This window comes from Scyliorhinus canicula, chromosome 3 (assembly GCF_902713615.1).
Source record: "Scyliorhinus canicula chromosome 3, sScyCan1.1, whole genome shotgun sequence".
In the NCBI taxonomy this organism is placed as follows: Eukaryota; Metazoa; Chordata; class Chondrichthyes; order Carcharhiniformes; family Scyliorhinidae; genus Scyliorhinus; species Scyliorhinus canicula.
In genome coordinates this window covers 53,232,313-53,258,845 of record NC_052148.1, presented here as the reverse complement: position 1 = coordinate 53,258,845, position 26,533 = coordinate 53,232,313, and the positions used below count along the sequence as shown (strand labels likewise).

At 44.1% G+C, this 26,533-nt stretch overlaps 1 protein-coding gene across 23 annotated transcripts in view; it reads left to right on the top strand.

Moving 5' to 3' along the window:
- LOC119962658 (transcription factor 4-like) overlaps window positions 1-26,533 on the top strand; it is a 679,430-nt gene that overhangs the window by 636,186 nt on the left and 16,711 nt on the right. For all 23 annotated transcript variants that reach the window (XM_038790553.1, XM_038790536.1, XM_038790535.1 and 20 more), the window contains one exon: window positions 10,115-10,250. In XM_038790553.1, coding sequence (XP_038646481.1) covers window positions 10,115-10,250 — 136 coding nt within the window. The remainder of the gene's footprint in view (window positions 1-10,114; window positions 10,251-26,533) is intronic.

The following is a 26,533-nucleotide window of genomic DNA, read 5'->3' as shown; positions in this document are numbered from 1 at the left end:
GAAGAGAGCGGAGGAAAAACCACTTCACACAATGATTTGTTATGATCTGGAATGTCCGACATGAAAGGGTGGCGGAAGCCGATTTGGAAACAATGGCGGAAATATTTTGCCATTTCTTGGAAAAGTGTGAACTCGGGTGGGAAAATCGGCGAGTAACCCGTCGGCTGCAGTGTCAGCTTTTCCCACCATATTTTCAGACACTTTGCCGACATCACGCTGGCACACCCACCAGCAACTGCAGCTCTGAAAAGATTGGGCGACCATGTAAAAAAAAGCAAGGATCCCATGGAATGCTTTGTTGTACCAAAGTAACTTGGCCTTGAGTTATCCCTTTTCCCTGCCCCTCACTAGCACCACCCACACCCTCATATCACCACTCACAAAGCTTACTGACCCAGTCAGATGGTCCATTATAAATACACGACCCAGTTGAAGGGAAGGACCATTTATGTCCTGGCCAAAACAGTGAGCCACTAGTTTTGTGCTCCTGTAATTCAGTGTGCGGTCTGAGTGCAGTAAAGCCGAGCAGAATCTGATGTTTGCCTTAGTCTAGCGAGCTGTAATTATCCATTGCAACTGTCCAGAAAATAGTTGGCTGCACCCGAGCTTCAATGAATGAAAGTAGACGGCAAATTATAAGTAATATCAGGAATACGTTTACTTTCCTTAATGTGACAGGACCTCAAAAGGCTTTTATTAGGCATATGCTTATCCACAATAACATTTAGCTCACAGTTCTGGGAATAAGATGTTAATTATTTTCAAGTTATTATTTTAAATTCATTGTTACCTAAGGGAATTAATACCCAATGCATATGTGTAGTTCAAGGTGTTGCTATCATCTTCCTATTAAAGGTAGAGGTTCACAGTCTTTGTCTCCTCTCCTCTCCCGCCCTCAAAAAATTTTCCACAAGGTGAGGCCTGGTCCCAGTGAGACTGATCTAGAATTGGCACTAAACAAAGGCGCAGGTGTTACACAGAAAGTTTAAGGGGCAAATCAACTTGTGATACTCTTGTACACTAACTAGTTCACAAATGACATTGACTGATGTCTTATAATAAGTCCCTAGCCACTATTTGCATCTGCAAGTAACACAGAGACCTAAACAGGAAGTGAAAATAACTTAGCAAAGTGGGTCGGAGAAGGGTTACTTGCATGGTGCTCAATGATGAGTTACTACAAACACATTAAACCACAATTCGTACCGGTAATTCTACAAATGTTAAGTACTTGATTTCACATCTGCCGCCAAGCAGTGCACAGAGGGAAGGAGAAAAAGTCAGAGGACAAGTACCCTTTGATCAATGGTTAGCCAGATTAAGAATAGCAGAGACAGTTCTTGGATGGGGTCCCATGAGATGCCAGGCTACATGGGCAGAGTGAGGGACCCTGACAGGGGCTGGATCCCAGCCTCATGAGGGCTGAGAAACGTCACACAGTGGGGTGGACGAGTGGATTCAGAATGAACCCGCACACCGAGGCTGCACTTTGAAACCAGAGGGCATGTGCTATGTACAAGTTTAAGGCCATTGGTTATAGAGGCCAGGTTGTCGGGGATAAGTGTATGGTGGGTGGCTCTTCAAGTTGGAAGGCTTGTTTAATCTGCAACCCATGAGAGCTGGCAGAATGAGTGTGCCCTCGAAGGATTAAATTGACTTCAAGTTGCAGCCTTCACAAGCATCAGGTGTGCCTCACCCGTCACAAGGAGAAGACAGTTGCCTAATCGCTCCCTGACCCTGCATTGATGAGTCAATTGTGCCAATTTAGTCAGCATTGCAGTGCATGAGTGTGCCACTGATTGACACCCAGTTGTCAATCCTTTGGAAGCCTAAATCAAAATAGTTGAAAAATCAAAATAGTTGGGAGTCTAGCCCCTGGTTCAGTTCCTCCATTGGCCTAGTGGCATAGGTCACTGAGCTGGTAAACTAAAACCCAAGAGAAAATCTCTGGGGTCACGGGATCAAATACCACAATGGTAGATGGTTACATTTGAATTCAATACAATCATCCAGTGGCAGGCCAGGATGAGTTGAAAAATCCCCCAAGGTATTGGAAGCTTAGCCCCCAAGCATTGAATGGAGGACGGTTAACCACCTGTGCCAGGTGATGCAAGAGTTGACACCCCAAAGCTGGGAGGTCACCCATTGCCTGAGGTGTTGAAAATCATTGTTGCTGTGAACCTCTATGCCAGGAGCTCCTTTCAGGGCTACATGCGTGATCTGTGCGGCATGTCCCAGTCAGCCGCACACAAATGCATAAGGGAGATCACATATGCGCTATTTGCAAGGCCTACATGTACATCATCTTGGACCGGGAGCTAGGATGCCAGGGTCATGGGCTTCACCCGCATAGTAGACATTCCCAGGTGCAGGGTGTCATTGACTACACCCACATGTCTCTGCGCTTCCCATGGTGGCAAGGGGCGCCATCTGTGAACCGCAATGGGTACTATACCCTCAGTGTCTAGATCATCTGTGACCATGCGGTTCTCATCATGCGGGTGTGTCCCCATTCACTGGACAGCACCCATGATATCTTTGGGCAGTCGGAGATCCGAGACGTTTTTGAGGGAGAGCAGCGATTGGAGGAATGGCTCCTTGATGACAAGGGTACCTACTTAGTGTATGGCTGATGATGCCAGTGTGGAGGCTACAAACACCCTCTGAGACTTGCTGTAGTGAGGCTTATGCGTCAATGCTGGTCAAGCAAACATTTGGACTGCTCAAGATGTGGTTCCGGTGCCTGGACCTATTGGGGCGGCCCTCCAATACAACCCCCAGAGGGTGTCCAAGAGTAGTCTGCTGCCCTCTGCACAATCTTGCACTGCAGCGGGGTGAGCAGCTGGACCACGAGGAGATGGAGGAATACCAAATCTCCTGGGATAAGGAGGATATCGATAGGATGGCAAGGGGCAACCCACAGATAAGGAGGAAGGAACCTGGGTGAGGACCAAGACCCCCATCGGCGCAGGGCTATGGATTTCTTCATAGACACAGGCATCGGGTGAAGCGTACAGTAGAGATGTTTGAAGAGATCAGATCAGTCCATAAGAGGGTCATTCAAGAGTCTGGTAACAGTGGGGAAGAAACTGTTTTTGAATATGTTTCGCAGACTTTAGTATCTCCAGTCTGATGGAAGAAGTTGGAAGAATGAATACCCCAGTAGGGTGACGCTTTGATTATGATGCCCGCTTTCCCAAGGCAGTGGGAGATGTAGACAGAGTCAGTGGATAGAGGCGGGTTCGCGTGATGGACTAGGATGTGTTCATGACTCTCTGTAGTTTCTTATGGTCTTGGGCCATGCAGTTGCCATACCAGGCGCTGGGAATTCGGTTTCTGTTGACTCACTTTCTGACTTGCTGAAGCCTTTTCACCATTGACAAGACTTAAGTCAGGTATGTCATGAGAGGTACGGGTGCACAAACAGATAACTCAAAAACAAACAGAATGCACACGCCTAAATATCCATCGCCTGCACCATCATGGCCCTTCCCCACATAGGTTGTAGCAGTTCAAGAAAAAGTCCGACTACCAGCTTCACAGGGGAACTGGGGATAAGTAATAAATGTTGATCACTGGGTGTACCAACATCACATGGACTACAGCATTTCAAGAAGACAACACACCACCACCTTCTCAAGGATAATTAAGATTGGGCAATAAACATTGGCCCTGCCAGCAACACCCACATCCAATATATAAATAAAAAGACTATTCCAGTGCAGTACTGAGGGAGTGCATAAAAGAAACCGCAGCACTATTTTGAATGAAAGCAAGGGAGTTATGGGGGAAGCAGTGGCGAATTGGTGTTGTCACTGGATTAATAATCCAGAGATCCCAGGGCAAGGTCTGGGGTCCCGGGGTCGAATCCAGTCATGGCAGATGGCGAAATTTGAATTCAATAAAAAAAAGTCTAATAACAAGTATTAAACCATTGCTGATTGTTGCAATATCCCATCCAGTTCACTAATGTCCTTTAGGCAAAGAAATCTGCCATCCTCACCTGGTCTGGCCTACATGTCACTCCAGACTCACAGCACTGTGGTTGACACTCAATTTCCCGCTGAAATGGTAAGTAGTTAGGGATGGGTAATAAATACTGGCCCAGCCAGTGACGCCCACATCCAGTAAAATGAATTTTAATTTAAATTCCCGAAGCCAATATTGATCACTCAGTCAATATCGCATAAAACAGATTATCTGGTCATTATCACATTGTGGTTTGTGGAGCTAGCTTTGTGCAATTTGCCTGCCATGTTTCCTGTGTTGCAGCAGTAACTACACTTCTAAAGTACTGCATTGGCTGTAAAATGCTTTGGAACGTCCAGTGGTTGTGAATCGTGCCATACAAATAGCCTTCTTGCTTTCCTTGAATGCATTCCTTTAGTCACCGGGCGCCGACATGATAAGTCCTATGAACTAAAGTCAACAAGGGTAACCTTGTCGAAATGAAGAGATGTTAATAAAAGCTCAGTGTTTCAATCCATGGTATCTGAAAACAAAAGATGGCTTAATATTTAGGCTCTTGTTGCTTTACTAAATGCGATTTTTCTTCCAGAAATTCACTGTTTTGCACTTTGAAGAGTATCAAAATTCTATTCTGATCAATCTCACCTTTTATTCTTCCGCAAGCGATACTTTGCATTAGTCTCATATGAAAGGAAAATATGTAAGCAAAGGGATTCTATTCCCATGCGAGTTTTGTTTTTATAAAATTCAACCACCTATCTGTGTGTTCGTAAACTCAAGTCCACAGTGGGTTTGAATTTATTGCGCCCACATCAGTGGAGTGACAATGAGATGGATCTGAACCTCAGAAGCAAATGATTCAGGGAAAACTAATAAAATTGTTTCCAACGTGCAGCAAGCCTTTTAGTAAAGCTGTTCGACATTTTGTGGTATTTGCATCGAGCGGGGGCCCAGATCACGTGGAGCCGCGGCTGCTGCTGTCAAAAGCTTAGCTGGCATTACAAAAAAATGGCAGGCAAGGATTTTTTTTCCCTAAAATGAAAATCTGATGCCAGTTCTGAATTCCTTCAGGATTGTTGGTAAGTAGCAAGGGAATTGTGAAGCCCACAATTAAGCATATGGGCATTAAGATAATTGTCAGTTATGTTCATGGACATGATAGAAGACAGATGGAAGTGAATCAGTAGCCTCCGTAGAGGCACCCTGGGAGATGAATTGACGTTTTACCTGGCTGAACTGTTCTGCCATGTTGTTTGTCACTAAATGATGTACGGAGTGTGCAGCATATATTCTGCTGTGTGTGTGTTTGTGTGAATGGTGAAGTGTAATTGCACCCTCTAGAGAAAAAAGATGAACATTACATGATAACTGAAGGTCTCATTTTGACAATGTTGACTCCACTGTGAGATTTGCTCACAAGAAGTAACTTTGATTAGACTATATTAGAATGTGCCCTGAAAAAATTATTTTATACTCTTCAAACCTAATTTTGCTCATGTATGGCATTGTGTATATAAAGGGGACTGTGCTATATTTATCACGGATATATGTCCATCTGCAAAATATATTATCACTTAGACGAATTAAGTACGGCTAGTAAGGGAATAAGAATATTTGGGATGGAAAAATTCAGTTAGACCCAACAGGCCCATCCTTTTTTTTGATATATCAATCTCACCTATTGCCTTTCTTTTAGAAATTGACTTCAAAGCAAAAAAATAAATCTCTAAGAATTCACCCATTCTCGGCTGAGAGATAAATCAGCTTCAAAGTGATAGCAGATGGAGTGAGTTCTCTGGAATTATAATATTAAACATATATTTCAACAGACTTCAAGATCAAGATCTAAATATAAGCATCTTTATACCAAAGCACCTCAGAAAGCTGTCAGGAACCATTCAACTTAAAGATGGCAGTGAATTGGATGAGTCTGTTTTTCAAGAACTTTGTAAACTAGTTGCTCGTCAGTTCTATAAACACAAATTTGGACATGAAAGCTGGAAATTCCCATGAATTTGGCTTTTCTAAGATTATTCTGAGAGAGGATGCAAAACCCATTTGATGAAAAATATCTTTGAACAACCCAGTCTTATTTTAAACATTGGGCAAACTGTTCCTGGACATTGGTAAAGGCCAATAGTGGGTGGGAAAAGTGGCATTGAAGCTGCCAAAACCAATGGCGACTTTCTCCACTCTATCATTCGGGACATAGGCTCAGAAACCTTGGGGCATGGGGGCGGTACATTGATGGGGTTTGATTGGGGGGATGATTCAGGCCTAGAAGCTTGATAATTATATGCTAACGTTTGGAAATTATGTTCCCGATGTTCAGTGTTACATTGCGGGGTGGGTGGGGGGTGCGGAGACAATTGCATCACACGTTTACATCAGTGCAAAATGCGATTTGAACATCTCGTGAGATTTTCTGCTCCTGTCAATTGATCTGCCCGACGAAAAATTGAGCCTTAAAAAAAAATCTTGTACTCATATAACACCTCATCATGTTCTTAGAATGCCCCAAAGCACTTAACAGCCAATAGATTACTTCTTGAAGTAAAATCACTGTTTCATTGTTATAGAGGAAATATGGCGGCCAATGTGTTCACAGCAAAGTCCCACAAACTACAAATGAATGAATGACTGAATAATTAATAATTGATGATATTGATTACGGGACAACATTCAAAAATGGCATTAGATCAGTTAACCACTGCTATACACAATGTTCCTTGTTTCAGGAGGAGGGGTGTCTGAATACTAATAAGTAATATACTTTCCCAATGCAGAAGAAATGGTTCTGAACCTTTCCTTGATATCTGTTGAAGTCAAAACAGCGCAGAAAGTTGTGTTTTAGCTGCAACACCCTACATAAACTAATTATTTGATTATTTGTTACCGTTACTTCAATCTTTGTTTGATTTTTATTCAGAGCAACAAAACTACAGTTTAGATATTTTCATAATTGTCACAATTTTCAAAATCTGTTTACAAGATGGCTCAATTTTATAGTAGCAGTCATTTGCTTTTCTGTGTTTTTAAAAAGTGGTTTTAAACTAATCCAACATTTTCCCCTTCCTTTTTCACGTGGCCCAGTGTGTTCTTTCCCTAGACATCTCTACTTCTCGACCCCTCTTCCCTCTATTAAGCCACTCCTTAAAACTTTTTTCTTTGAGCCATCTGTGCCAGTGTGGCTTGGTGTCAAACATTGTGTCAAAACGTTCCTGTGATGCGCCTTGAGACATTTGATTACATTAAAGGAATTATGTCAATACAAGTTGTTGTTGTTTTCTGTCGACATCTGCAGTTGCACATTTTCCGGTAATTGTGATTAAAAATAGGAATAGTAGTTCCATTTCTTATCCAGCCCAAGACATTGAAGGCAACAGTCGTGCTTCTACCATTACCTACGCTAAGAGTAGCAAACAACATAGACAAGGGCCTCAATGGCCCTCCTAGTTGTCACTTCTATTATGAGGTAAAACTAAACCATCAGAGAAGCCATGAGTTTTTAAAAAGATAAAATTGGAATGTATTTGCATTGTTAAGGGCAGTTCAAAAACTATTCTGAAAAAATATTTTTTGAAGGGATATTTTATAGAAAAGGTGATATGTGACTCACTGCATGTAACTCCAAGGCAACACAAATATCTGTGGGTTGAGCACTGGGAAATTTCCACCCAATTTGGATGAAAGTATGGCTCTGGTGACAATTGAAGCAGAATTAATCGAAGAGTGACATAATTATTAGCTGAGCTAAGGTTATCCAGATAAATAGTACTACCATGACAGTCACAATGATTAGTATCATGGCTCAGCTCAGTTGGATATTTCATTATAACATTTTAAATAAAGTATACTTTAATATCAGGCTGACATAGACTTTACAACAACACTGACTTTTCTTGAATACGCTGCTGTAGTTAAAATAACATCATCTTACAAAATAAGGATAAAAAGATGAACTGGTTTGAGCAAGTTATTTAAGTGAGTGGGACCTGAACTGGGTATTCCAATACGTCAACAATGATATTTATTGTAGTCTGTAAAATGGCAGTAGGCATCAAACTGATCGATGGCGTGGGCTATGAAGTCTGTTTAAATCTGAGGATGTGCAATAGCAGTGACTGTAACTAGTTAACTACCTAGGTACCCAACAGGCCTTGCCTGGCTTGACCCCAATAAAAAAGGAAAATACTGTAATTGTTGGAAATTTGAAAAATAAACAAGGAAAGCTAGACATACACAGCAGGCCAGGCAGCATCTGGGGTAAGACAAAGCATTTCTGATGAACAGTCACAGAGCTGAAAGATTAACTCTTAGAATTAGAATTGTTACAGTCAGAAGGAGGCCATTCGGCCGATCGAGTCTGCATCGACTCTCTGAAAGAGCACCTTACCTATGCCCAATCTCCCGGCCTATTCCCATAACCCCACCTAACCTGCACACCGTTGGACAATAAGGGCAATTTAGCATGGCCAATCCACCTAATCTGCAGAACTTTGGACTGTGGGAGGAAACCGGAGAACCCAGAGAAAACCCATGCAGGCAGGGGAGAACTCCACACAGTTACGAAAGGCAGGAATTGAACCCAGGTCCCGGGCACTGTGAGACAGCAGTGCTAACACTGTGCCACCGTGCCGTCCCTTGTGTTTCTGTATGCTGAGTATTTCATGCATTCCTGTTTTATTTCTGCATGGTCTTACTAATGCATTTCAATCGCTTAAAGGAACAACACATCACTTTTGAAATTCTTTAAAACATATTATAAATGTATTGCCTGCAATATGTGACTATCGTTTTCATAGCATACCCTGGTATTGAATTATTCGATTGTATAATGTCAAAAACAAAGGAATTATTTGGCTCAAGTACAATAATTTCAAATTAGATCTTTAAAATAAAATGCAAGTGAACACAGGTATAAAATCTCGAATCAAACTACTTGTATCTAGTTCGGCATTCAGCTGTACTGTGTACCATGCATGAACTAGTTTCCATTGCCATTTAGCCTAATGTGAAATGAAAATGAAATGAAAATCGCTTATTGTCACAAGTAGGCTTCAAATGAAGTTACTGTGAAAAGCCCCTCGTCGCCACAATCCGGCACCTGTTCGGGGAGGCTGGTACAGGAATTGAACCGTGCTGCTGGCCTGCCTTGCTCTGCTTTAAAAGCCAGCGATTTAGACCTGTGCTAAACCAACCCCATGTGGTCCTTTTTTGCAGTCAAGATCACAAAATCTGTTAAGTCTCACTTATTTTTAATGGTAGTTGACATTTTGGTAGAAACTATGATCTTTATGCTTTATTAGTGAAATATTCATTACATATATATTGGTGTCTCAATGTATAAATGTACTAAGTAGTGTGGTAATAAACCATATAAGATTGTGGTACTAAACCATATAAGATCCAGGTTTGTTTGCTGGCCAGCACTGATGTTGAATTATCTCTGGAAAATGCAAAAATAGAATCTCAATACGGGTATCTCTGGGCTAGAAATCGGGTCGAGCTAGCTATCCACCCTTTCCTCTCCTACTTTAATGAACATGAACATCAGATAAAAATGTTCTTAGAGGCAGCACAGTGGGGCAGTGGATATCACTGCCACCTCACGGCGCCGAGGTCCCAGGTTCGACTCCGGCTCTGGTTCACTGTCCGTGTGGTGTTTGCACATTCTCCCCGTGTTTGCGTGGGTTTCGCCCCCACAACCCAAAGATGTACAGGGTAGGTGGATTGGCCACTCTAAATTGCCCCTTAATTGGAAAACAATGAATTGGGTACTTGAATTATGAATCTCCACAGTTCAATGAACTTTCTGACTTTTGAGGAATGGTCATTTGGTGGGGAGCTGGGGGGGGGGGGGGGGGGGGGGGGGGGTTAGATGTCTATAGAACTGAAATCTGGTGTCCTTAGCACAGAAGGACAGTAAATAAGGACAAAACAGTTTTTAACTGCCGACTGAAGTTTTCAAACTATCTGAAGAAATCTTTCTATGTTCAAAGGCCTAACTTTGACAGTATATTAGGTAAGTTTTTATTGAAGCTTGTAATTTTCTGTAAGTGATTCAGGCGAAATGTTATTCAGCAATTACATTTTTGGTGGCAACAACTGCTGAATGATGTGCGTTTTGCTTCTCAAATTTTAGGTGGGAGCTCATCGTGAAGAAGGCGTTGGGCTCCGAGGCAGCCATCCAATCGTGTCAAACCAAGTGCCAGTTCCACAGCTTCCAGTGCAGTCAGCTACATCTCCTGATATAAACCAGTCCCAGGACCCATACAGAGGTAAATACTGGCAGCTTCAAGCATTACCTCAGTGCAATTTAAACATAGGAGACCATTACCGATCTACAAATCATCGCGTGTTGAAAATAATTGCTCAGAGTTAACATATTAGGCCAGCATCAATAGGTCTTTGTTAGTAAGGTGATAAAAAAGCTTGCTAAATGCTAACTATTTAGCCATGAGGTTTTTTTTTATGTTGCTTGAGGTTGTTTGTCATTTGTTCCGAAAAAGGGAAGAGAGACACTAGACAATCAGGTCGACCGTAGCCTATTTGCTGGTTGGCTACAGAACGTGCTATTCTGAGAATCTATCCCGAAAACATTCAATGAACTCATCAATGCCAACTTTGCCCATCTGATTTTCCCAGTCAAAATGTAGATTTAAATCGCCCACGATTATCGCTGTACCTTTCTGACGAGCTCCCATTATCACTGCCTTTATTTTTTTTTTTATTCATTTAAAGGATGTGGGCTTCGCTGGTTAGGCCACCATTTATTGCCCCTCCCTAGTTGCCCTTTAGTAGATGGTGGTGAGTTGCCTCCTTGAACCGCTGCAGTCTGAGGTGTAGGTACATCCACTGTGATGTTAGGGATGGGGTTCCAGACTTTTGACCCAGCGACAGTGATAGGGAAGGCAGTGGCCTAGTGGTCTTGTCACTGGACTAGTAATCCAGAGACCCAGAGTTATGATCTGGGGACCCGGGTTCGAATCCTACCATGGCAGATGGTGAAATTTGAATTCAATAAAAATCTGAAATTAGAAGTCTAAAGGTAAGCATGAAACCATTGTCGATTGTCGTAAAAACCCATCTGATTCACTAATGCCCTTTAGGGAAGGAAATTTGTCGTCCTTATCTGGTCTGGTCTACATGTGACTCCAGATTCACAGCAATGTGGTTGACACTCTTAACTGGGATAGGCAATAAATGCTGGCCCAGCCAGCGACTCCCACATCCCATGAATGAATAAAAAAGTATATATTTCCAAGTCAGGGTAATGAGTGACTTGAGGGGAACCTCCAGGTGGTGATGTTCCCATGTATCTGCTGCTCTTGTCCTTCTAGATGTTAGTGATCATGGGTTTGGAAGGTGTTGCCTAAGGAATCTTGACAAATTACTGCAGTGCACCTTGTAGATGGTAGTGGTTTTCAGTTTGGAAGGTGCTGTCTAAGGAACCTTGGTGAGTTACTGCAGTGCACCTTGTAGAGGTACACATGGCTGCCACTGTTCGTTGGTGGTGATGGGTTTGAATGTTTGTGGAAGGGAGACCAATCAAGTGGGCTGCTTTGTCATGGATGGTGTTAAGCCTCTTCAGTGTTGTTGGAGCTGCACTCATCCAATGGAGAGTGTTCCATTACACTCCTGACTTGTGCCTTGTAGATGGTGGGCAGGCTTTGGGGAGTCACGAGGTGAGTTACCCGCCGTAGGATTCCTAACCTTTGACCTACCCTGATAGCCATGGTATTAATATGGCTAGGCCAGTTCAGTTTCTGATCAATGGTAACCCCCCAGGATTAGCAAAACTGGAGTTAATGGGAATCAGGCAGAAAACTCTCCACTTGTTGGAGTCAAACCTGGCACAGAGGAAGATGGTTGTGGTGGTTGAAGGTCAATCATCTCAACTCTGGAACATGACTGCAAGAGTTCCCCGGGTTAGCGTCCTAGACCCAACCATCTTCAACTGCTTCATCATTGACCTTTCTTCCATCATAAAGTCAGAAGTGAAGATGTTCGCTGATGACTGCACAATGTGCAGCACCATTCGTAACATAACAGATACTCAAACAGTCATTGTCCGAAGGCAGTAGGACATAAACAATATCCAGGACTGGGCTGTCAAGTGGCTAGTAACATTCATGCCACACAAGTGCCAGACAATGACCATCTCCAATAAGAGAGGATCTAACCAGTGCCCCTTGACATTCAATGGCTTCACAATCACAAAATTCCCCACTATCAATAGCTCCAGGGACCCGGGTTCAATTCCGGCCTTGGGAGACTCTGTGTGGAGTTTGCACTTTCTCCCTGTGTCTGCGTAGGTTTCTTCCGGGTGCTCCGGTTTCCTCCCGCAGTCCAAAGATGTGCCGGTTAGGTGGATTAGCCATGCTAAATTGCCCCTTAGTGTCCAAAAGGTTAGGTGAGGTTATTGGGTTATGGGGCTAGGGTGGTGGTATGATCTTAAGTAGGGTGCTAGTTTCAAGGGCCAGTGCAGACGTGATGGGCAAAATGGCCTCCTTCTGCACTGTAAATTATATGATTCTGTGATAAAATTAACTGGACCCGCCATATAAATATCACCCAGGACAAAACAGCCCGACTAACAGTAGCAACCGTGTGTATCATATACAAGATATACAAGATACACTGCAGAAATTCACCAAGTTCCTTAGGCAGCACCTTCCAAACCCACGACCATGACCAAGGGAAGGACCCACCATCTGTGGTTAACTAAAAAAACTTTGCGACAGTATCAAACTTACAGTAAAGGCATATAGTTGTGCAAAGCTAAGTGACAGGTCAGAAGCTTGAACAAAATATAAAGAACAGCAAAGAATGACAAAACAATTAATAAGGAGGGAAAAATTAGTATATGAGAGAAAGACAGCTAAAACATATAAAGCCGAATAGGAAGGGTTTCTATAAATAACCAAAGTGAGCGTTTGTTCTATAGAAAGTGACCTGAGGAATTGTTAATGGAAAGTAGGGAGATGGCGGGTGAATTTAACAGGTATTTTGCATTGGTTTTCACTACTGTGGACACAAGTGACATCCCAGAAATAGCTGTAAATCAGGAACTGGAAGGGAGGGGAACACAGAAAAATGACAATCACCAGGGAAGTTGTATTGAGCAAATTAACCAGTTAGCCTAACAACTCTGATAGGGAAAATGTTAGATGAATTTATTGAAGTTCTTTGAAGGAGTCATTCTGCTGTGGATAACGAGGAACCAGTGAATGTACTAAACTTAGATTTGCAGAAGGCATTTTATAAGGTGTCACATCAAAGGTAATTGCGGAAAATAAAAAGCTCATGGTGGCGGGGGTAGAGTGTTGGCATGGGTATGAGATTGACTAGTAAACAGGGATCTAAGAGCTATCATAAATGGGTCTTTTTCTGGTTGGGAGGATGTAGCAATTGGTGTGCCTCAAGAATCAGTGTTGGGGCCTCAAATTTTTACAATTTATATATATGACTTGGATGAAGCAACCAAAGATATAATTGCAAAATTTTATGACAATACAAAGATTGGTAGGAAAGTAAATTGTGAAGGAGATATAAGGAGGTTACAAAGGGATAAGCATGGATTACTTAAGTGGGCGAAGATCTGGAAAATGGAGTATACTATGGGAAAATGGGAAATTGTCACTTTTGGAAGGAAGAATAAAAAAACTTATTACCTAAATGATAAGAGATTACAGAGCCTTTTAAAAAATAAATTTAGAATACCCAATTATTTTTTTAAGGGACAATTTAAGCCACTTCGCCACCTAACCAGCACAGCTTTGGGTTGTGGGGGCGAAACCCACGCAGACACAAGGAGAATGTGCAAAGTCCACACGGACAGTGACCCAGGGCGAGGATTCAAACCCAGATCCTTAGTGTCGTAGTCCCAGTACTAACCATTGTGCCACCGTGCTGCCCTAGATTACAGAGCTTTGAGGTGCGGTGCAGAGGGATCTGGGTGTCCGAGTGCATAAATGACAAAGGGTTAGTATGCAGGTATAGAAATTAATTGGAAAGCTAATAGAATGTTATCATTTATTGTGAGGGGAATTGATTGCAAAAGATGGGAGATTATATGCTTCAGTTGTACAGGGCATTGGTGATACCACATCTATAGTACTATGTGCAATATAGGTCTCTTTATTTAAGGAAAAATGTAAATACATTAGAAGCAATTCTGAGACGATTTACTAGACTAATATCTGGAATGGACTGGTTATCTTATAAGGAAAGGTTGGACAGGCTAGGCTTGTATATACCGAAGTTTAAAAGAGTCAGAGGCAACTTGATTGAAACGTATAGGATCCTGAGGAGTCCTGACAGAGTCTGTGTGGAGAGGATATTTCCCCTTGTGGGAGAATCTAGAACTCAGGGGCACTGTTTAAAAATAAGTGACCACTCATTTAAGACAGAGATGAGAATAACCTTTTTTCTCTTAAGAGAGTTGTGAGACTTTGGAACTCTCTTTCTCAAAAGGCGGTGGAGGCAGAGTCTTTGAATATTTTTAAGACAGAGCTAGATTGATTCTTGATTAACAAGGGGATGAAAGGTGATCAGGGCTAGGCAGGAATGTGGAGTTGTGATTCCAATCAGATCAGCCATAATCTTATTGAATGGCGGAGCAGGCCCGAAGAGTCAAATGGTCTACTCCTGCTTCTAATTCTTTTATTCGGATATAAGAAGGGCTTATAATAAAAATGCTTTAAGAATTGGAAGAATTTCAGTTATGTGACGACTGTCCATTAATACCCAATTGGAAACAATCAGTGTGACCAAAATCATTGACCTGCAGTGGTGGCTTCATTGTCCATAATCCGTTTCAGGAGTTTCCATTTGTTACCTGGCAGTTATGGAGACAGGTGGTCTTAGGATTTATTGTCCATGCTTTTTGGGGTGAGTACTGACGGTGGCAGGGGTGACATTCCGTTATCATTGTGCTCCACTTTTAGAAGCTTACAGAAACTTGGCCAACTTGCAAATTTAAAAGTGAGATGATCTGTGACAGCTATTTTAATAGTCCAACAATGTCTAGTTTTACAAGAGACTACAGTTTTTATCAACTTGTAATATTCTCCTGTGTGCTCAGCATGACATTCATATTGTCTCCATAAAACACACGCTCATAAGGTATGTGCCTTGGGAAGGCCATAGCCGCGATAGATGGTGATTACATGAAAGTGTAGATAGACCTATTGGGAAAGTATCTTAAGCATTGCTTAATGTTAACACTGATAATGTCAGATGTTACCCTATTTCTTTCCTTTTCATGTACTAAATGATTAGTTTGAGCTGCTCGCAGAAAAATACTTTTCACTGTACCTCGGTACATGCGACAATAAACAAATCCAATCCAGATGTTGCAATCCTTTGGTTAACAAATTGCCAATGATTTTGAATGCTTCAAACTTTCCACATTCCCATTTCAATCCACCATATTAAAGAGGAAGAAAAGTCTCAGGGAGGACATTGTATTTAAAGCATCCAGCCAAAGCCTTTTATGAGAGATATATGAAATACATCTACTGTCTTTAAAAAGAACACGTCAGCTTTTCTACCACCATTGGAACCTTACTATTTTTGGTTTCCTTCCTCTTGAAAGACTCTAATGACTTGAAGCTCGGGGAGAAACCATTTGCAATCCAGAGCAGCTCCATTCATTTAATAGAGGTTTAGGTTAGCCTCGAAGCGAAAGCTAAGCTAGTAACCAGGCAGAAACATGTCACTGATTAGAATACTCTTTATACTTTTGAGCAGAACATAGATTTTCCTTCCATGTTACACATAATTTTGTTTGCAAGCATCTTTGTGGCAATTGCATACTAGAAAGATCACTATCATTTTGACTTAGGGCTGTGTTGATTTATTTTCACTGCACAAAGCAATATTGCAGATTACATGTGACTGTAGGGGAGATTGAGCTGAAAGTGATTATGTAACATGCCATTCTTGACATGAAATTGAGTTTGGAAAGCTCAGTTAAATTAACTGGAAAAATTAAGAGGTTTAGATTAAAATGTATTCAATCATTGTTTCTACATTATGGAACGATTGCTGGACCCTTAGAGAATGCAATCAACTTGCTGTATGAAGCTTCAATTAAGAGCTTAGGAACTGGATTTTTTTTCTTCTCCTTTTAAAAAAAAAAGTCATGTTTGCCTTCACTCCGGTCAGACACTGTCCAATTGTTTTTTGCAATACAGAACCAAAGTATGAGAAACAAGAGGTTTCCTAAAATTCAGTGGTAAGGAAGTTAGCTTATTTTAACCCTTATCTACTCCATTTTACGGATACTCAGTTGCAGTGGCGTGCAGAGGTCTGGTGATGCCCGGGGCAAATCTTGATTGTATGCCCCAAAGCCCCACGTAAATATTTCATTAAATATCACCAAAAAACCTATAGAAAACGTAGTTGCACCCGTTCTAGAGCTATTCACTGACCTCTTTATCTTTAGAACATAGAACGATACAGCGCAGTACAGGCCCTTCGGCCCTCGATGTTGCACCGACATGGAAAAAAAACTAAAGGCCATCTAACCTACACTATGCCCTCATCCAATAAACTTTTAAATGCCCTCAATGTTGGCGAGTTCACTACTGTTGCAGGTAGGGCATTCCACGGCCTCACCACTCTTTGCGTAAAAAACCCACCTCTGACCTCTGTCCTATATCTATTACCCCTCAATTTAAGGCTATGTCCCCTCGTGCTAGCCACCTCCATCCGCGGGAGAAGGCTCTCGCTGTCCACCCTATCTAACCCTCTGATCATTTTGTATGCCTCTATTAAGTCACCTCTTAACCTTTTTCTCTCTAACGAAAACAACCTCAAGTCCATCAGCCTTTCCTCATAAGATTTTCCCTCCATACCAGGCAACATCCTGGTAAATCTCCTCTGCACCCGTTCCAAAGCTTCCATGTCCTTCCTATAATGAGGCGACCAGAACTGTGCGCAATACTCCAAATGCGGCCGTACTAGAGTTTTGTACAACTGCAACATGACCTCTTGGCTCCGGAACTCAATCCCTCTACCAATAAAGGCCAACACACCATAGGCCTTCTTCACAACCCTATCAACCTGGGTGGCAACTTTCAGGGATCAAAGTACATGGACACCGAGAGCCCTTTGCTCATCCACACTACCAAGAATTTTACCATTAGCCAAATATTCCGCATTCCTGTTATTCTTTCCAAAGTGAATCACCTCACACTTCTCCACATTAAACTCCATTTGCCACCTCTCAGCCCAGCTCTGCAGCTTATCTATGTCCCTCTGTAACCTGCAACATCCTTCCGCACTGTCTACAACTCCACCGACTTTAGTGTCGTCTGCAAATTTACTCACCCATCCTTCTGCGCCCTCCTCTAGGTCATTTATAAAAATGACAAACAGCAACGGCCCCAGAACAGATCCTTGTGGTACGCCACTCGTAACTGAACTCCATTCTGAACATTTCCCATCAATGACCACTCTCTGTCTTCTTTCAACTAGCCAATTTCTGATCCACATCTCTAAATCACCCTCAATCCCCAGCCTCTGTATTTTCTGCAATAGCCGACCGTGGGGAACCTTATCAAACGCTTTACTGAAATCCAATACACCACATCAACTGCTCTACCCTCGTCTACCTGTTCAGTCACCTTCTCAAAGAACTCGATAAGGTTTGTGAGGCATGACCTACCCTTCACAAAACCATGCTGACCATCCCTAATCATATTATTCCTATCTAGATGATTATAAATTGTATCTTTTATAATCCTCTCCAAGACTTTACCCACCACAGACGTTAAACTCACTGGCCTATAGTTACTGGGGTTATCTCTACTCCCCTTCTTGAACAAAGGGACCACATTTGCTATCCTCCAGTCCTCTGGCACTATTCCTGTAGCCAATGATGACCTAAAAATCAAAGCCAAAGGCTCAGCAATCTCTTCCCTGGCTTCCCAGAGAATCCTAGGATAAATCCCATCAGGCCCCGGGGACTTATCTATTTTCACCTTGTCCAGAATTGCCAACACTTCTTCCCTACGCACCTCAATGCCATCTATTCTAATAGCCTGGGTCTCAGCATTCTCCTCCACAATATTATCTTTTTCCTGAGTGAATACTGACGAAAAGTATTCATTTAGTATCTCGCTTAGCTCCTCAGCCTCCACACACAACTTCCCACCACTGTCCTTGACTGGCCCTACTCTTACCCTAGTCATTCTTTTATTCATGACATACCTATAGAAAGCTTTTGGGTTTTCCTTGATCCTACCTGCCAAAGACTTCTCATGTCCCCTCCTTGCTCGTCTTAGCTCTCTCTTTAGATCCTTCCTCGCTTCCTTGTAACTATCAAGCGCCCCAACTGAAACTTCACGCCTCATCTTCACATAGGCCTCCTTCTTCCTCTTAACAAGAGATTCCACTTCTTTGGTAAACTACGGTTCCCTCGCTCGACCCCTTCCTCCCTGCCTGACTGGTACGTACTTATCAAGAACATGCAATAGCTGTTCCTTGAACAAGCTCCACATATCCAGTGTGCCCAACCCTTGCAGCCTACTTCTCCAACCTACACATCCTAAGTCATGTCTAATGGCATCATAATTGCCCTTCCCCCAGCTATAACTCTTGCCCTGCGGGGTATACTTATCCCTTTCCATCACTAACGTAAAGGTCACCGAATTGTGGTCACTGTTTCCAAAGTGCTCACCTACCTCCAGATCTAACACCTGGCCTGGTTCATTACCCAAAACCAAATCCAATGTGGCCTCGCCTCTTGTTGGCCTGTCAACATATTGTGTCAGGGAACCCACCTGCACACATTGTACAAAGAACGACCCATCTAATGTACTCGAACTATATCTTTTCCAGTCAATATTTGGAAAGTTAAAGTCTCCCATAACAACTACCCTGTTACTTTCGCTCTTTTCCAGAATCATCTTCGCCATCCTTTCCTCTACATCCCTAGAACTATTAGGTGGCCTATAGAAAACTCCCAACAGGGTGACCTCTCCTTTCCTGTTTCTAACCTCAGCCCATATTACCTCGGAAGAAGAGTCCCCATCTAGCATCCTTTCCGCCACTGTAATACTGTCCTTGACAAGCAGCGCCACACCTCCCCCTCTTTTGCCCCCTTCTCTGACCTTACTAAAACACCTAAACCCCGGAACCTGCAACAACCATTCCTGTCACTGCTCTATCCATGTCTCTGAAATGGCCACAACATCAAAGTCCCAGGTACCAACCCATGCTGCCAGTTCCCCTATCTTATTTCGTATACTCCTGGCATTGAAGTAGACACACTTCAAACCACCTACCTGAACACTGGCACCCTCCTGCGAAGTCAAATCTGTGCTCCTGATCTCTATACTCTCAATCTCCCGTACCCCAAAACTACAATCCAGGTTCCCATGCCCCTGCTGAATTAGTTTAAACCCCCCCAAAGAGCACTAACAAATCTCTCCCCAGGATATTGGTGCCCCTCAGGTTCAGATGTAGACCATCCTGTCTATAGAGGTCCCACCTTCCCCAGAAAGAGCCCCAGTTATCCAGAAATCTGAATCCCTCCCGCCTGCATCATCCCTGTAGCCACGTGTTTAATTGCTCTCTCTCCCTATTCCTCATCTCACTATCACGTGGCACGGGCAACAACCCAGAGATAACAACTCTGTTTGTTCTCGCTCTGAGCTTCCATCCTAGCACCCTAAAGGCCTGCCTGACATGCTTGTCCCCTTTCCTACCTATGTCGTTAGTGCCAATGTGGACTACGACTTGGGGCGGCTCCCCCTCCCCCTTAAGGACCCGGAAAACACGATCCGAGACATCACGTACCCTTGTACCTGGGAGGCAACATACCAAACGTGAGTCTCTCTCGCTCCCACAAAATCTCCTATCTGTGCCCCTGACTATTGAGTCCCCAATTACTAATGTTCTACTCCTTTCCCCCTTCCCTTCTGAGCAACAGGGACAGACTCCGTGCCAGAGGCCCGTACCCCATGGCTTAGGGTACCTGCACAGACTGCTTCTTCCCAGTCCCTCTTACAGTTACCCATCTATCTCCAGTCTTTGGTGTAACTACTTCCCTGAAGCTCCTATCTATGACCCCCTCTGCCTCCCGAATGATCCGAAGTTCATCCAGTTCAAGCTCCAGCTCCAGGTCCCTAACACGGTTTTTGAGGAGCTGGAGTTGGGTGCACTTCCCACAGATGAAATCAGCAGGGACACTGACGGCGTCCCTCACCTCAAACATTCTGCAGGAGAAGCATTGTACTGCCTTCCCTGACATCACCTCTAGATTTAAAAAAAACAAGAAGAAAAAGAAACGAAGAGCTTACCTGATATTCCCTCAAACCCTGCTCCCGGTGAAAGGTAAGCAAATTTAAAGGCACTCACTCACCTTCACGACAGGCCCCAAGCTGCCTCTAGGTCATCTCTAAGGTATAGGACGGCTGCCTGAGGTTAAATTGCGCTGTAAGAGTTAGTCAATTTCCCCTTAGCGCTGGGATTCTAGGGATATTGTTCTCTTCTTCAGTCATTTTGCTTTGCAGCAATGGGTGAGATGTTATGTCTCGAAAGTTGTGCCTCCCTCCTCTGCAACCCCCATGGAGAAGGATAAGAGCAGCAACGTCATGGAAATACTGTTATGACCCTTGTGGAAACAAACTACAAACAACCCAACTAAGACCAATATACAAAACTTCACTTTTATATTAGCAATCACACCAAAATCAACGTAAATTAAACATGAATTAACAGGAAAATTGCAATAATATGACCGATAAATTACACATAGCAGATACAAAGACATATCTCACACATTTCTCAGTCAGCCCATTCAGCACGTATCACATTCATTTCAGCCACAATATCCTTCAAAACGTTGAACTTCTTCAAATCAAATTCCATCTTCATTTCTCTAAAGCTTTAGTACCAAGTCTCATCAAACAACGGCATTACTTCACCCAATTTCCACAAATATAATTTTCACAGTCAACACATTTCCAGATTCCTTCTTCTTCACAAAACCCTGGTCATGTGGGGCCTGTTTGTGCACTATGCCAGTGCATAAAGGGTCCCCAAATCCAGATATAAAGCTCTGTTCAAGATCCGAGCTCCAGCAGCTTGCAGTCAAGTAGAACATAGAACATAGACCAGTACAGCACAGAACAGGCCCTTCAGCCCTCGATGTTGTGCCGAGCAATGATCACCCTACTCAAACCCACGTATCCACCCTATACCCGTAACCCAACAGCCCCCCCCCCCCTTAACCTTACTTTTTTAGGACACTACGGGCAATTTAGCATGGCCAATCCACCTAACCCGCACATCTTTGGACTGTGGGAGGAAACCGGAGCACCCGGAGGAAACCCACGCACACACGGGGAGGACGTGCAGACTCCGCACAGACAGTGACCCAGCCGGGAACCGAACCTGGGACCCTGGAGCTGTGAAGCATTTATGCTAACCGCCATGCTACCGTGCTGCCCCTGTCTCTGAGAATCTCCCATTTATAGGACCCTGGGCTTTAAGTATAAAGGGTAAGAGGGCAAAAGTTAAGAGGCCATGATGAATCTTCATAAAATACTGGTTCTGTCCCAAATGGGTGCCCCTGGCCCAAATGTCAAATTCTGGGCACGACAGTTTAGTAAATTGACAACTATAGAGAGGGTGCAGAGAAGAGTTTAAAAATGGATCAAAAGATAAAGATAAAGAATAAATAAAACTCACCCATGGTGGCATTGATTGCCGTTGATTCGGGAGATTTCGCGCCCTTTTTGTTCACCAGGCGCGCATGCGCGCTCCGGCCGACCGCGGTGCGCAGGCGCGCTCCGGCCGACCGCGGTGCGCAGGTGCGCTCCGGCCGACCGCGGTGCGCAGGCGCGCTCCGGCCGCCCGCGGTGCGCAGGCGCGCTCCGGCCGCCCGCGGTACGCAGGCGCGCTCCGGCCGCCCGCGGTGCGCAGGCGCGCTCTGGCCGACCGCGGTGCGTGCTCCGTTCTCTTCACGCTGCTGCCCCCATCCAATCGATGCCCGGGGCCAGCGCACCGTCGGCCCCCCCCTCTGCACGCCACTGCTCAGTTGTGCAATGCTTAAGAATACATTCCAAAACATTTTTCAGAATTGCAATGTCCCTGTATATTACAAATAAATTTCAACAAAGTAGGAGAGGACTTACAGTGATGTTTGTTGGTAGTTCAGGATCTGCTGACTAAAACGCCATGGTTCTTTAATCAATCAAACAACCATCTTCAGTTACTTCCAACAGCCCATCTCCAAGAGCATGAATTCAAGTCAATCATTTGCAAACCTCCTTCAATGAAAACGTTCCAATTGATTTGGAACTGCGTTGGAACTCACCCATTTTGAGACTACGTGTAGTGACAGGTGGCTCCGGCGGGACCTCTCCTGCCGACCAGGATAGCAGGACCCCGCACCAGATTCTGCGCCTGAGAGCTCATTAATTATGCACCGTTGAGTTTCCCTCTGACTCTCCTAACGACCTGATTCATCCACCTGCGCTCAGCTGACAGATTCAATGGTTCTGGTGCCATATTTAAACACTAGTCCAAAACACTCGCACCACTCTCCAAGCCACCTGTCTTCGCCAGGCCATGCAGGGAGTTAGCAGCCTCAAGAAGTCTGTTCCTTGATTTAAAAAGTTCCCTTGAGCTCATGCCCCACTTGGACCTCTACCTACCGCATCTAGAATCTTCATCCATCCCCTTCCACTAAACAATGTAGTATCCCTTTGCACCCCTACCTTCCCCCCGCCCTGTTTGTGAGCTTTTCTTGCAGGCTTGTTGAGGTCCAATTTCCCTCCCCTTGGTCTTCCCTCTGTCTTCCATCCGTCTCCTTGCCCCTTTGCATGCCATCATGAACCCTCGTACTTTCCCCCCTCCCCCCACCTTTTGCTCAACTCTCCTTCCAAATTACACCCCCCCCCCCCCCCCCCCCGGACTTCATTAGGCCACCACCCGCTCTATCTCCCAGCCACACCTCTCACTCCATTCCCGGTTGAACTTCGACCATTGTTCTGGTGTCTGCATGAGTCCAGCAGCACAGTGCAGATAAACACAACTGTGTGGCACGAGGCAAGGAGACCCCTGTTCGCCCCAAGCCCAAGCAAGTACTGACCCAACTTGGTGACACAGGAGGGTCTAAGTCCCCAGCAGCACGGTGTTGTCCATGAACACCAGTTTGACATGGACATGGATACAGGAACTGGTCTACCCTTATAGAGTATTGAACAGTGCAGCACTATTGCAGACGGTTGTTACACTCACCCTGATGTCTCTGGCAAACTGAGGATCACCTTACGTAAGCCTCTCATTGGCAATTGGGTTTGACATTGACAAAAATTCCCCACTGGTGTGATACAAGATTGAAAGGCCTGACAGGATGCCAGCTTGGGCTGTTAAGTGGCAAGTATCATTCATGCCACACAACCATCTTCTTTTGACATTCAGTGACAATACCATCTCTGCATTCCCCCACAATCAATATCCTGGTGTTTACCATTGACCAGAAACTGAATTGGACAAACCATATAAATACTGTGGCTCAAGAACAGATCAGAAGAGAGTAACTCACCTCCTGACTCCCCAAAGGCCATTGACCATCCAAAATTCACAAGTCAGGAGTGTAATGGAATATTCTCCACTTGCCTGTAAGAATGCAGGTAAAATCCAACAACAGTCAAGATGTGTTACACCCTGCAGAGCAAAGCCACCCGCTTGATCAGCACCCCATCCACCACCCTCCACATTCACTCTACCAACCACCGAAGCACATTGGCAACAGTGTGCACCATCTATTGGATGCAGTGCATCAACTCACCAAGGCTCCTTTCAAAGCACCTTCCAAACACGTGAGCTCCACCACCTGGAAGGACAGGGGCAGCAAATCCATGGGAACACCTGCAAGTTCCCCTCCAAGCCACACACCACTTGGAACTATGTCGTCGACCTACACTGTCACTGGGTCAGACAATTTTATGTTTCCACCTTTAGAGCACCCAATTATTTATTTTCAATTAAGAGACAATTTAGCCTGGTCAATCCACCTACCCTACACATCTTTTTGGATTGTGGGGGTGAGACCATTCAGACACAGGAAGAATGTGAAAACTTCACACAGACAGTGACCTGGGACCGGGATCGAACCCGGGTCCTCGGCACCATGAGGCAGCACTGCTAACCACTGTGTCACCGTTTCGCCCCTACTGGGTCAAAATTCTGGAACTCCCTTTGTAACAGCACTGTGGATACATTGATACTACAAAGACTGCAACGGTTTAAGAAGGCATTTTATCTTCTCGGACAATGAATTCTAGCCGAGACAGTTATGCCCGCACTCCATCAAAGAACAAATAAATAAGAACATCCTCAAACATGCATTGGCCAGTAGCCAGTTGGGAAGAGTATTCACCCATTCAGTCCCTCAGGTCTGTTCTGTCATTTAATGATCATGACTATAAGACCATAAGACAAGGAGCAGAATTAGACCATTCGGCACATCGAGTGTGCTCTACCATTCGATCATGGCTGATATGTTTCTCATCCCCATTCTCCTCCCTTCTCCCAGTAACCCCTCATCCCCTTATCAATCAAGAACCTATCTATCTCTGTCTTAAAAACAGTCAAGTGACTTGACCTCCACAGCTTTCTGCGGCAAAGACTTCCACAGATTCACCACCCTCTGGCTGAAGAAATTCCTCATCATCTCTGTTATAAAGGATCGTCCCTTCAGTCTGAGGCTGTGCCCCCAGGTTCTAGGTTCTCCTGCCTACTAGTGGAAGCATCTTCTCCATGTCCACTGCAGGCCTCTCAGTTTGGTGTAAATTTCAATAACATCCCCCCTCAACCTTCTAAACTCCCAACAAGTACAGACACAGAGTCCTCAACTGTAACCTCATATGACAAGTTCTTCATTCTGGGGATCATTCCTCTGAAACCTCCTCTGGGCCCTCTCCAAGGCCAACACATCCTTCCTTAGATACGGGGCCCAAACCTGCTCACAATACTCGAAATGGGGTCTGACCAGAGTCTTATACAGCCTCAGCAGTACATCCCTGCTCTTGTATTTTAGCCCTCTTAAAATGAATGCCAACGTTGCATTTGCCTTTCTAACTGCCAACTGAACCTGCATGTTAACTTGAAATGAAATGAAAATCGCTTATTGTCACGAATAGGCTTCAATGAAATGAATCCTGAACTCGGGCTCTTACGTCCCTTTGTGCTTCAAATTTCCAAAGTCTTTGCTCATTTAGAAAATATTCTATGAGTCTATTCTTCCTACCAAAGTGCATAACCTCACACTTTTCCACTTTTATTCCATCTGCCACTTCTTTGCCCACCCTAGCCTGTCCAAGTCCTTCTGCAGCCTTCCTCCTTCCTCAACACTATCTGTCCCTTACATAACAATAATAATCTTTATTGGTGTCACAAGTAGGCTTTAGACTGAAAGTCCCCTAGTTGCCAAACTATGGCACCTGTTCGGATACACTGAGGAAGAATTCAGAATGTCCAATTCATCTACTAAGCACACCTTTTGAGACTTATGGGAGGAAACCAGAGAACCTGGGGGAAACCCACGCAGACACGGGGAGAACGTGCAGACTCCACACAGATAGTGACCCAAGCCGAGAATCGAACCCAGATCCCTGGCGTTGCGAATCAACAGTTCTAACCACTGCGCTACTGTACTGCCCTCATATCTTTGTATCATCTGCAAACTTAACAACAATGCCCTCAGTTCTTTCTTCCAGGTCGTTAATGTGTATCGTGAATAGTCGTGGTCCCACTACTGACCCCAACGGATCACCACTAGTCACTGGCTGCCATCCTGAAAAAGACCCCTTTATCCCCACTCTCTGTCTTCCGCTAGTCAGCCAATCCTTTATCCATGCCTGTACGTGTCCCTAAAACCATGGGCTCGTATCTTATTTAACAGCCTCCTGTATGGCACCTTGTCAAAGGCCTTCTAGAAATCCAAATAGATGATGTCTATTGGTTCTCTTTTATCTAACTTCCTTGTTACCTCCTCAAAGAATTCTAACAGATATGGCAGGCATGACGTTCCCTTAACGAAGCCATGCTGTCTCAGCCCTATTTTATCATGCACTTCCAAGTACTCCACAATCTTATCCTTAATAATAAACACTACAATCTTACCAATGACTGAAGTCAAGCTAACCTGCCTATAATATCATGACTTTTGCCTCCCTCCCTTCTTAAAGAGAGGTTGTACATTAGCCATTTTCGAGTCCTCTGGGACCCTCCCTAATTCCAGTGATTCCTGAAAGATCACCACCAATGCTCCCGTAGCCTGCTCAGTTATTCATTCAGACCCTGAGATGTAGTCCATCTGGTCCAGGTGATCTATCCACCTTCAGACCTTTTGGTTTCCCCAGCACCTTCTCCTTAGCGATGGCCACTGCACTCACCTCTGCCACTTGACTCTCTGACTGATCTGCACTTCAATTCCAATTACTCGCCTTTGTCCCATACTCTTCAATGTTGTTACCCAACAAAAATCTATCTCAGTCTTGAAAGCCCAAAGTAAGTAAGCATCTACATGCTTTTT